This window comes from Notothenia rossii (genome assembly GCF_949606895.1).
Source record: "Notothenia rossii genome assembly, chromosome: 8".
NCBI classification, from domain to species: Eukaryota; Metazoa; Chordata; class Actinopteri; order Perciformes; family Nototheniidae; genus Notothenia; species Notothenia rossii.
The window spans coordinates 66,880,937-66,893,720 of record NC_136906.1 but is presented as its reverse complement, the minus strand read 5'-3'; the positions used below and the strand labels follow the sequence as shown (position 1 = coordinate 66,893,720).

Sequence of the window (12,784 nt, the reverse complement as noted above, 5' to 3'; positions counted from 1 at the left end):
TTATTAAGGGTTGTGTCTACTTTTATATATCTCATCTTATGGTTTATTGTCGGTAATCATTGTAGGACTGTTGAAAGAGTGTATTCATTTAAGTCTTAGTGTTACTGTTAGCATGGGCGTAATTTCCACTGGGGACAGGGGGGACATGTCCCCCCCACTTTTCAAAATCCAGTTTGTGTCCCCCCCACTTTTCAAATGTGTTTTTTTTTGTTTTTTTACGCAAGTAAAAGTGGTCATGGAGGAGCGTCTGTGTGTGTGTGGCAGGAGCGCATTTTGTGTGAGAGAGAGAGACAGAGAGAGACAGAGAGTTACGGGGGTTGTTGTTAGCATCTGGTGCTAGCTCGGAGCTAACGGAGATTAGAAGATGTTTCAACAATAAGGAGAGGGAGAGTCCCCTGTCGGACTGAGAGACTGAGGTAACATCAGCTCAGGTAGGTAAAGGACTCGCTGAGTGATTATATTATAAACTTTAGTCTAAGTTATCTCAGTGGGTCTCAAACGGTTTGGTCTAAACATATGTTCATCTATTTAATATAGTTGTTCAAAATAAGTAAAACAATTATTCCAATGTCAGTAAAGAATTAAAAACACAGTTTGAAAGGGGAGTGATTAGTAAAATATGCATAAATAAAAAAGAAAGAATGCAGACTAGGTAAGATAAAGATAGGAGAGAGGAGTATATCAATGATGTGTTATTGGTTGTGAGAATATTTTAATGGTTTTTGGAGTATTGAAATATATATACAGGTCTGTTTCATATGAGTGTTGAGAGCTGTATCCATAAATCTCTTAATTTGTGCACCAGATTGATGCATTTAACTTCAATTTAAAGAAAAAAATCTTACCGGAGGTCCATGCCCCCGGACCCCCCTATAGGATGTGAGGTCATCACAAATAAAACAGGTTCATGGATAGATAAGTTTGCACACTCATTATATACACTACACATTTTTCTTGGATTAGTTAACACCATAGTCCCTAATATATATGTGTAGAAAGACAGGAAATGGAATTAAATCGAGAACAATGCTTCATTGCGGAGGACACCCTGTTTGTGTCCCCCCCACTTGTCAAACCAAAGTTACACCCTTGACTGTTAGACACTGTGCCATAGCTGTATAAGGAAGAAGCCAGTGGTGGGATCTTTCCGGGAAGTCATTCACTGCAAAGATCTCACATTTAAGAAGATGAAACACTCTGAACATGAAACTGAATTACTCTCTGCCCTAAATGAATTCAATTGAGAGGAAACAGGGGAAATAAATTATGAAGTTAAGATAATAGTAGAGGTTTAAGTTTGTTGAAACTTAAAATTGTTTGAATTTTCAATAAAAAAATCTATATTTGGCTCACAGCCACAGGTGTCATTTATACTGGGGACGCTGGGGACCAACCACTTTTGTAAATGGCTAATTTGCTCCCCACCGTTTTGCATTAGGATCATTTGTTAAACATGTTCTGAAAATAGCGTGCACAAAGAATTGTACGCTTTGAGATTTCCACAACAGAACATGTACAATGTTGACGACTGTTCACACTTTTTGGGTGTATTTCTGGCCATCCAAGTGGTGCAATTTGGACCTGCGACACGTTTAATATTATAATTCAATAGAGAATAGTAATGTTGCTCCCGCTTTGCCCAGTGTAGCATAGTTACTTTACTAGTTGTCAAAAAAAGTATTGTAATCGTATGTTTGTATACACATACATAAGCTTACAATACTTATCTATGTATATAATATATGTATGGTTTGCGGGGGGCGCTTAATGCAGTAGTGTTTTTAAATGTGCCCCACCACTTTTTCTAACAACATTACACCAATAATTTAGCTTATTAATAATAACAATAATAGATTACATTTTATAGTGCATTTCAAGGGACCCAAGGTCGCGTTACATGCTATGAACAAACAAACAAGTAAAAGGCAAATAATTAAATATAAATTAAATAACTAGCAGTGGGAGTGGAAGCACGGGGGCTGTGATGGGTTAGGGGTCAAAGGCCATGAACAGGTGAGTTTTTAATGATGACTTGAAGTTGTATGCAAGTTATTATTGTATCCCAAGAACTTGCAGTTCAGAGGACATTTCTGTGATCTGACCCTTTCACATATTTAATGTTACATTTTGTTGGGGAATAATTTGCCCTGCATGTCCTTCGCCCTCTGACGCAGCTGACCAACCTTGAGAAGCCATTATCTCCCATAAGGAGGGGCTGCCCTCGGCCTAGCATATTGTTGATGTTGCCAGTTTATGACCGGGCAACTCTCTGTCAGAGATCGTTATTGTTGTGGGACACCTGGAACACATCCTTCTCGGGGTGTAGACTTTATATAATACAGTCTATGGGTGTAGATGACCCCGAGCCATAAGCGACAACGACTGTGATTCAGTGTCCTGTCCTCAGCTGTTTAGTCTATCTATTGAAGAATGTTGATTATTACACTCTGAACTAGTTAAAACCTCAAGCTACAGGAGGGTTCTTCAGAATTTATTGTTTGTGGCATCTCTCAACCGTGTGGTCAACTCGTGGCCCGTGACATGTCTTGTGAATTCTCCGGCCGAAGCTTCAAATAAACCATCAGTGTTTGACATCTGGCTCCAGCACTCCTTCGTGTTTGAGTCGTGACTCCAATTGCTTCAGAAGTTTCCCCCACACATTTCATTACATTTATTCCTCTATAATGTCACTCTATTTGTTTATTTCGGTTTAAAAAAGCCAGTAAAAGATTTGAAATATTGTGTTCAAACGGTTCAAACCGTGTATGATGTGAGGATTTATGGAAACAAGATTGAGTAACATGTCTTCGTAAATATAGACGATCTTTGGTCCACATACAGCCTGGGCAGAGCCTTAGGGCTCTGAGCCTGGGTAACCAGTAGATGGGCGGGACTTCGCCTCTCTATCATAGGTTGTGTTTACCGGCAACGCGTTATGAAGGAAACAAGAAAGACCATCTGAAAAATGTTGAGAAACAATTCAAAGTTAACTTCAGAAAGCGATGAAACTTGTATTTTCTGTTTGATAGCAAACGGTCAAGACAAAGAAACACAAGTCATCAAAAAGGTAAGATCCTTAAAGTTGTAACGGCAGGTAAAGTTCACCTCTATTGCATTACACCATTGTATCAATAATATAAGGGTTTAAATACAGTTTGGTTATCCTTAAGAAGTCTTTAAATCAGGAAATGGCAACAATGGAGATGTTCATTTTGTGCCTTTCATCATAGCGGAAGTAGTTGACCTTTTTCGGTCTGGATATTTACTCTCGTTTTAATAGCAATGCAATTGTTGAAGTCTGAGGTAGGCCTACACACAAAATAAAATTATTAAAGGTCAACGTCTCTACATTTCAGAGAATGGATAATTATGCAGTGGTTAAAAATACATTATGTCATTATTAGTTTTGCTAGTTAAGAAGAAACGTCTACATTTTTACAAAGGTTATTAGGCATCTGAATAATGATAATAAACTTTATTTTATATAGCCCTTTTCAAGAAGACAAGGTAAAAAAGTGATCTACAAGAAATAAACGTCAGACAAATAATAATACAAACAATTTAAAGGTGATATAACTTGAGCAAAGAAACTACAAAATGGTAAAAAAAAAAATTATAGAAAAGTACAATAAGTTAGGTAAAACAAAATTAAATAAATAACAATGCATTTTAAGAATAGACTTAACAGATAAAGGGTCCAGTTTTGGCCACAAACACGGCAAAAACACGTTGTTGTTCCAGAGAATGGGGGCCCACAATAATAAATCTGAGTTTTATTCATGCTGCATTCATTGGCTGTAGGTTAATGTGTGTGTTTTGTATCTGTTATTCCTTCCTCTCTGACAGAACAATGAGCTGGTGTGTTTTAGAGACATTTACCCTGCTGCTCCTCACCACTACCTGGTTGTACCCATTCAGCACATCCAGAACTGCTTCTCGCTACACAGGGGAAACGTTGATCTCGGTCAGTCATAAGATCACTAAAAGCTCATAAAAAGCTCTGCAAAAACACGGAACCTCTATTTCTCCTGACCTGCTGTCCCTTACTACTTATAGTCACACTACTACAGCTTCTACAAATAAAGCTGCAAAGACTCTTACAATACCTTTAGAACTATTTAGGTGTTATGAGACTGCTGCTGAAAGTATTTCCACAACTGATACTGCAACTTCCGCATTTACTTTTAAACATCTGGATTTACCTTATCCTTTATTTGAGTTCCTCTTATTGTGGGGCTCCCTAATAGTGGTATAACTGAAGTGTTGTAACTTGTATCCAACAGTTAAGAGGATGGCTGAAATGGGGAAAGCTGTGCTACAAGACCAAGGGATCACTAATATGGAGGATATAAGGTAGGAAGAACGGTTGTGTGTGTTTGACCTTCAATAAGCACAAAGCTTAAAGGAATATCTTGTGGAAAGTTAAATGACATGATTGATACTACATATCTGGATGTCAGGCATAAGACTATGAGTTTAGCACAAAGAGTTAAACCGCTAATCTGGCTCCAAACAAGCATTCTATCTCCTTTTTTTTTTAAATATATGTATATAAAGTGCAAACAAAATAATCCAGCATCTACGCCAACAGCAATCTGTTGTTTTTTCCCTTTTGCATAAGGTTAAAACAAATAAGAAATAAGAAACCAGTGAGCTCTAGAGGAATATTTTGTTGTTGAAATGCACCTTTAAGCTCAATTCCGACTATATGGTTGTAGCTTAAAATGTTAAGAGAGGTGGAAATACTCACTCTGTCAAAAGGTTTTTGTTATTTTAAGTTTTTTATGAATTTATTAAAATGTTTCCTTTACATTTATGTGTTTTCCTACACAGCCTCGGCTTCCACCAACCTCCCTTTACTTCCGTCGGTCATCTCCACCTCCATGTGCTCGCTCCTCGCAGCCAAATATACGGACACTTGATGTATAAGTTTATTCCAAAGACGGACAATTTTGTTACGGTGAGAGGCTCAATGGCTAAATATGAGACTTTAATGTTACTCAAACACTTACAGTATATTGACTATTTTCTTTGAACTGGACCCTTTCTGCCCTTGCACTATCTAAAAGAATATGTTTCACTTTACAGGAAGAAAGTCTCCGGAATCGTATTAAGGATAAAGCTTCCATAGTAAAGGGAGAGTGGAGTGAACTGCATAAACTATCAAGACCATCCATCTTCTCCTGCTTATCCGTGGTCGGGTCGCGGAGGTACTGTAGCAGTTCCAGCAGAGAGCCCCAAACGTTCCTTTCCCTGGCCACATCAACCAGCTCTGACTGGGGGATCCCAAGGCCCTCCCAGGCCAGGGAAGAGATATAATCCCTCCACCTGGTCCTAGGTCTACCCCTTGGTCTCTTCCCAGCTGGACGTGCCTGGAACACCTCCCTAGGGCGGCGCCCAGGTGGCATCCTAACTAGGTGCCCGAACCACCTCAACTGGCTCCTTTCGACGCGAAGGAGGAGCGGTTCAACTCCGAGTCCCTCCTGGATGACCGAACTTCTCACCTTATCCCTAAGGGAGACACCAGCCACCCTGGAGAACCCGGAGAAAACCCATCTCGGCCGCTTGTATCCGCGATCTCGTTCTTTCGGTCCTTCAAGACCATTTTTTGTAAACCCTAACCAACTGTCCTTCACTGCAAACATCGCTGCAACAACCCGCTACTGCAGATTCACTCTTTACAACATCAGGAGGATACTTCCCCTCCTGACCCAGAAAGCGACGCAGCTTCTGGTCCAGGCTCTCGGCATCTCACGCCTAGACTACTGCAACTCCCTCCTGGCTGGTCTACCTGCATGTGCCATCCGACCTCTGCAGCTCATCCAGAATGCAGCGGCTCGTCTGGTCTTCAACCTTCCAACATTCTCCCACACCACACCGCTCCTCCGCTCCCTTCACTGGCTTCCAGTAACTGAAGAATCCACTTCAAGACACTGGTACTTGCGTACCATGCTGCGAATGGATCTGGCCCTTCCTACATCCAGGACATGGTTAAACCGTACACCCCAGCACGTGCACTCCGCTCTGCATCAGCCAAACAGCTCGCTGCACCCGCACTGCGAGGGGGACCCAAGTTCCCATCAGCAAAAACTTGTGGGTTTGCTATCCTGGCTCCAAAATGGTGGAATGAGCTCCCCATTGAAATCAGGACAGCAGAAAGCTTACATATCTCCTGGCGCAGACTTAAAACTCATCTCTTTCAACTCCACTTCGAGCGATTGAATTACTAACAAAGCACTTACATACTAACAAAGCACTTATACACTAATAAAGGACTGGCTTATCTAAAGCCAGTTGAGTATCACTTGAATTGTTTTGGCTCTATGAAACCTGATATACTTATATGATTCTGTTTTCTTCAAGTTTGTATCTTCTTGGTCGAATGCACTTATTGTAAGTCGCTTTGGATAAAAGCGTCATCTAAATGCAATGTAATGTAAACTGAGTGATTTAATGAAATAATGATAATAATAATAGTTTGGTTTAATCAAATGTTTCACCGAATGGCTGACCTCTCGTGAGTAAAGGGCAAACCACGTATCATCAGAGCTCAGAAAGGCTTAATGTTACAATTACTACTGACTATAACCTGCATTTAGTTTTGTTGCCTTTTGTATTTGAATGAACTGTGAACCTGAAAGCTCATGGCACTTAAAGGCACAATGAGTACGGTTTGTCCCTTGTGGTTGTTGTAAATTCAAAGTTTGCTCCTCCTCTCCATGGAGGACATTTGTTTTTGATTGTGTGTGTACGCTTTCTTCATCAATTGAAACAGCTGCTTATACCTTTTGATATTTTCTGTCACAACCTATCTGATTTTAATTGTAATTAAAGGTCTCGAGAAGCTCCAAATAAAGGAATCCTCTCTGACAAAGTCTTAATGGTTTTATTATCCTTGATAATTACCTAATATTAACGACTTGGGTCAATGTTTTCTACGGTATTTCTAAGGTGTTTCTCAGTTTCTGTCTGAACACTGTTTGGAGAAAAAAACTCATGAGAATACTGTAGGTAAATGGTTTTATGAAGAAATGTCAATATTTACTTTAAATTGGCAGGGTGTGCATAGATATCTAAAGGGTTCTCAAATGATATAAGATAAGAGTAATGGCTCTTGGCAAAATGCATTTCTGGTTTACATTACAGTGTCACTTCTCTCTGTGCACCACTTGGAGTCACTAGTGTGACTTTCAACTCTCACTTTGTTTTGATTTTATGATCCATAAAACATACAGGCTTTAAAAGCTGAATCTCAACTTTTTTGTATTACTTATGTAAAGATTTGAATGCAAAAATCATAAAACATAATCCTCTCTCACATTATTATGCTGCTATAATACTGTGATTAATTTTCAACCTTAACATACAGATATACACACCTTGTCCCTTCAGGGCTGCAAACCATCCTTTTATAATCTTTTTGTCATATGTCTGTAGGGAGATTGAAAAGGGAGCTTTGTGTCATCTTGAGCTAAACTGAGGAAGAAGGTGTCCAAAACTATAACATCCGTCATCAACAGCAAAACATGTCAGAGTCTAGAAGAAGCTGTCATACTTCATTACAAATATATATATCAGTTCTTAGACCAATACTTTTTTTATGTTACTCTAAATCTACAAAAACAGCACAACTTGTTGGGACCCTTTAAAAATGCATCATCCTGCTATTTTCCCTGCAAGATTGAGCTTATTGAAAGCCCCTTGAAACCCAGATCCAGAGGGTTTCATCCTGTTAGGATAAATAAATAAATGTGGCCACATGCCTTTGAAGTCTTTTATCTATCAAAATGTTTGCATGTTATCTGGGGATTTTACGGCTGTTGGCTGTCAATACTTATAAAGCCTTCTCTAATCAAGTATGAGAACAAATCAGGAATTTTCAGGTCATTTATTTAATATTCCTTAAACCATTGTTGACAGAAAATAGGAATATGCCACCTAAAAGCACAACATGTGATATGAGAATGAGGAGAAAAAACAAGAAGGAATTGGATGTTAGATGGGTAACATCAAGTTAAAAGTGTGGTCCAACATTAGTTCTATTTTTTCAAATAATCAGGCAATAATAATATGTTTTATTTCCCTTTATTCAAACATTATATAACAAAACATTAACTTCAGGGGTTCATAGGTACTTATACAGAGTTAAAAAAAACTAAATAAATATTAAAAAAGAAAGAAACTAGTGAAAAAACGGTAACATTTCAAATTAAATATGAATCAAATACACATTTGGTTTTGATTGCCTTCTTTTTTTTAATTTTCTTTTTAATATCTTTGATAGTGTTGCCTTGTAAATCTAGGTATGAATGTGCAACATTTGGTTTAGAGTCAGTCCATATCTTCTTGTGAATGTTCCCAAAAATAAAATCAGACCTAGTTGTATAAATAAGACAATATTTGTATAAAATCCATCACCTTTAAAGTGTATATCATACTGAAGTTGTATTGTTTGTCCTCAACATGAACCCACACATTTTGTTTGTACAAACAATGATAAAATAAATGACAAATTGGTTTATCATGTAAAATAATTAATACATGTATTTCTCTCATTTTTTGTAAAAGCAGTAACACTGTCACCTGCAGCTGGTATCCTGGCTGGTGACGTCAGATTCTTGACGTCTCACGTCGACCTGACGCTGTGCTGCTGCGGTGAAGCCCCGCCCCTCCCCCCGTCAACAACTGGACTCCAGCTATTTGTAATTTCACTGCTAGCCTGCTAACGATGATTCATTGCGTTCGAAAAAAGCCAATTTAACCTAATCTGGGGGACATTTATTTTTCTGTCGTGTGCTTGCAGCATACTCCATCGATAGCTGGTGCCGATGTGCATTAAATGTGAGCCAAAGGGCCGACGAGAGCGGTGATATCTTGTGGCTCACCGTCCTTTAGCCGCCTCGGAGAGCAGCTACTACTAGCACCTCCGGAGAGAGTTAGCTGGCTGACAGCTGGCTCGGCTAGCTACGTGCCTTCAACAGTAACGTAGCTAAGATTTACTCCCCGAAACAATGCATTCTCTCTGACATTGGTGAGTGTATTTAATGTGTTGGGCTTTAGTATTATCAAGTTTGTGCATGTCATTTGATTTTAAATCGCCTCAGCGTTGCGTTGCGAGCTAACAGCCAGGCTTGTTTGTAGCAGCAGCTGCAGGAGCCACGCCTGGGCCATTTAAATTGCACGTCTGTGGCTGATAGCATTTGCTGCTGTTTTTCCTCCCTGCTCAGTTTTAGAGCACTATATTCATTCAGCTTGTTTTGGGGTTTACAGAGAGGACTGATGCCCAGTTGGTTGACACATTGGAGTAACTAAAACTAGCTAAGGTGCCATTGAAGATAACAGGGTGAGCCGTCATTACACCTGCCGATGCGCCCCTGGTTCTGATCAGAGCTGCCAATATGATGCCGGTAAGTCCACTCACACCCTGCACCTCTGGCATTTAAATGCAACTTATTGTTGCTTTATTATGTCATGATATATGCCAAGACCATTTATTATTATTTTTAAGATACATTTTAAATTCATGAATAAACCTCTGCCTGATGTTGCGCAAGATAAACAACAAACAAAAAGATATGAATAAAAATGCATCTCTTAAAAGAGGGCTTACTCAAATAAATCAAACATATCTAGAAATGAAAACAATGTAGGCACTTTCTTGTCTTTCCAAGGGTGCAGGTTTAACCTTAAAGAATATATACATTTATTTATAAAAATAAATGTTGTTCATAACATTTTGAGGTGTTATGCAGTAATAGGAATAGTTCCACATGTTGTTATTGCTATATAGCATTTGGGGGTCTTCATTAACAATTTGATGATTAACCGATTTAAGATGAATAGGCTAGTATTACACTCTGACTATCAATGTGCAGTCGTACATCTCACAAGTTCAAGCAAGATTCATATCTGTTCATTTTCCTTTCCCTCTGCCACCCAACTAATCTGTATCTATCCCAGAAATAAAAAAACTGTACTTCTTCTAGTACCTAATCTTTTGTCATCACTTCAGCTGATTTCCTTTCTGGACTTACATTTTTCATGTTAATGGTTACAAGGCCCCTCGGCAGGAGACATTTAAACAGGGCTTGGCATTTGGTTTGTGTTTTAACAACGCTGAATAGAATACATTTTCCTGCAATTATATGCATTATTGATTTACACTGCTGTATATCGGGACAGGTTTACTCTACACCAGGTACTATTGTCTCTATAATAATGCATTTGTGTTGAATAACGTTGCTTCGTTCTTGCATGATAAATGAAGTAGAACTCTTTTCCATCTGTTGTTTTCCCTGGTGTTATCTTACAAGACGCTCTGTGACAAAGAGTAGATTACCTGAACGGCAACACTATAGGAGTCATGCTTTGTTGAGACTTCTTTTGTTATCTGTCGTGCTGAGAATGCTGTGGTGTATTGTGGGTAAAGTGATAGCAGCCTCTTTGGCCTTCAGGGAGTGTGAACATGAACTCAGACGCAGGATAAGTTTACTGCAGGTTTAGTAAGGTTTTGTCGTATATGGAGGCGATTCTTGGCCAGTGAAAATACAGTATCACGGTGACGCTTGAGAGTTTTCAGGAGTACAGGACGACAGAGAAGCTACTCGGTATTCACTGTAGAGTTCTCAGGGGGGACTGCGATGGTCGCCTCTGTAGACGTTTGTACCCTGTGGCACCACCGGGCGATCAGAGTCAAAGAGCCAGTGGAGCAGGGAGGCAGCCCCGCACTCGGGTCTCGCGTGACTCGGGCAGCCAATGAGACGTCGGGAGATCTAGGTCTGTGTGGCTGCGTCCACTAATGCTCTGTTGTTGAGGGGAAACTTCGGAGCTGAGTAGATTGTCAAGTGGCATTAATCTCACACAGCGAGCCGGGCAGAGCATGACTTACAGGAAAACGTAAACATTGCATCTTGTTGTCGCTTATACTATTTTTGGGTGGTATTCGTGAGCTTGTTCTAAAATGACATCAGCTCGGCCAGAAAGCACTCCCTATTAAACAGTCAAATGCCATAAATTGAATATATGACTTAATGTCAGACCCTTTTTGTCAAATTTCTAAAAGTAGTCATTTTTTGATTTATTAAACAACTCTCTCCTGTTTAAAAAGGCTAGACCTCCTTTCATATTGGTTGAATCAATATGCATTATTAATTAGACTCTTCCCCTCATGGACATTAGTCAGCTTTCAGTCAGGGACAGGGACACATCCTTTTTTTGAAAGAGTAGATGACATCTTCTTTGTTCCCATGCCCTGTCTAGGTTTATAATTTCAATGGAAGTAAGAAGAGCATTTATTTTCTGAATAGTTTTCTATGAGGCTTTCAGTTTATTCCACATCATTACCTCATCTTGCCTCTATATGGTTCATTAACATCTTGAGTGTTTGGGATATTTTGCTGCACGAAATGTGGTTTCTATATTAGTCAAAAATGTCAAAGGCAACCTCCTCATGTCCCACTCAATAGCTGTCTTGGATTGAGCTATGATTAAGCTGTTTGTGTGTCATGCATAATCCTGACCATAGTGTATGTGCTCTACTAGTTGTTTCACACAATTCAGCTTGTGTTTAGTTTCATTTATCTTGCTGTGCTACTGTACGGTTTTTCTCTGGCATAATATGAGTAGATACGTTTAGAAGTGGACTCCATCTTTATTTCATTGCAATGTCTTCAATCGTTGCATTTGTGGACGTTTTCAGTTCAAGTTCTTTGCTGTCAGGAAGCAATATTCTGCGCTTGATCTTTCTTTATTCATCATAGGTATACCTCCTCTTTAATAGTAAGTGAGTGACAGGATTTGTGAAAGAAAATGACTGTTTGATTCATCCTGCTGGAGATGAAGCCAGCCAAGCATCCACTCTCCCTCTCAGGAGTTAAATGATAAAAGCCCCCAATCTCCTGATGATGCCCACAGTAGCATCAGGCTGAAGCAGAGTCCTGCACGGGTCTGATTTTCAAGACCCGCTCCCGTCCGCACCCGCGACGTGCAATACCGGACCCCGACCCGCTACCCGTACATATCACCAATTAGTTCCGCAACCCGACTCGACCCACCGGCACAAGATCCGCAACCTGACCCGAACCCGCATATATATGAGCAGTGAAGACGTGCAATTATTAACACACGCAGTCGCATGTTTGTCTCAAAAAGCGTGAGATGTTGGTTATTCTCTCCATCTAGGATGACACCAAAAGCCTCCCAGACGATTTCGCTCTTAAGGAAGTGTTATTGAAAATGCTGTATTCTCCGCTAGAGAGCTTCACCTCAGCCATTTTGAATGTGGCGCGCTCAGCAGCAGATTGATGCGCGGGGGAGAGGTCTGAGGATTTAAACATTAAACAAAATTATTATTATTTTAATATATTTATTATGCAACACCAGCGACCCGACCCGCATCATCTTTGGTTTACCCAGAAAAAAGCGTTTGAAAAAATACCACCCGCGAATCACCTTTTTTGCGGGTCACCCGTCGGGTACCCGATGCAGGACTCTGGGCTGAAGGGACGCTGTATGTTTCTATACATGTACAGCTAGGCCTGTCGCAGTTATTGCATAATCGCCTGATGGGGATTATTTGAGCTGACTGCGATCATTTCACTGTTGATTCCCATATAAAGGAATTTGAAGCTAATGGTATCAATGTGGCAACAAATATAAAGCAATAAGGTTCATATCTATTATGAAATGGATGGATGGAACTAGATACAGCGTTCAAAGCAGGGTTTGGTTTAAAACTACCCTGATCTTTAGAGCAAGCTCACTAACAGGAAGGAAAATAACTCTG

At 39.8% G+C, this 12,784-nt stretch overlaps 2 protein-coding genes across 7 annotated transcripts in view; both read left to right on the top strand.

The window, feature by feature from the left end:
- Positions 1 to 2,896: 2,896 nt before the first annotated feature.
- On the top strand, positions 2,897 to 6,874 carry LOC307016080 (adenosine 5'-monophosphoramidase HINT3-like). The gene is made up of 5 exons (XM_079645121.1): positions 2,897 to 3,067; positions 3,847 to 3,964; positions 4,284 to 4,353; positions 4,834 to 4,960; positions 5,089 to 6,874. The coding sequence occupies exons 1-5, from the start codon at positions 2,966 to 2,968 to the stop codon at positions 5,317 to 5,319; spliced, it is 648 nt and encodes a 215-aa protein (XP_079501247.1). The 5' UTR covers positions 2,897 to 2,965; the 3' UTR covers positions 5,320 to 6,874.
- Positions 6,875 to 8,637: 1,763 nt separating this feature from the next.
- The window catches only part of ppp1r13bb (protein phosphatase 1, regulatory subunit 13Bb), a 32,106-nt gene continuing 27,959 nt past the window's right edge, over positions 8,638 to 12,784 (top strand). For 2 of the 6 annotated variants that reach the window (XM_079645964.1, XM_079645961.1), the window contains exons 1-2: positions 8,638 to 9,031; positions 9,271 to 9,407. In XM_079645964.1, coding sequence (XP_079502090.1) covers positions 9,399 to 9,407 — 9 coding nt within the window. In that variant the 5' untranslated portion in view covers positions 8,638 to 9,031; positions 9,271 to 9,398. The remainder of the gene's footprint in view (positions 9,032 to 9,270; positions 9,408 to 12,784) is intronic. The other 4 variants (XM_079645960.1, XM_079645959.1, XM_079645963.1 and 1 more) reach the window with 2 other exon arrangements.

Coding starts and splice junctions, on each gene's coding strand:
- LOC307016080 (XM_079645121.1), top strand. CDS start 2,966: ATGTTGAGAAACAATTCAAAGTTAACTTCAGAAAGCGATGAAACTTGT. Junction 3,068..3,846: donor AAACACAAGTCATCAAAAAG/GTAAGATCCTTA, acceptor CCTCTCTGACAG/AACAATGAGCTGGTGTGTTT. Junction 4,961..5,088: donor AGACGGACAATTTTGTTACG/GTGAGAGGCTCA, acceptor TTCACTTTACAG/GAAGAAAGTCTCCGGAATCG.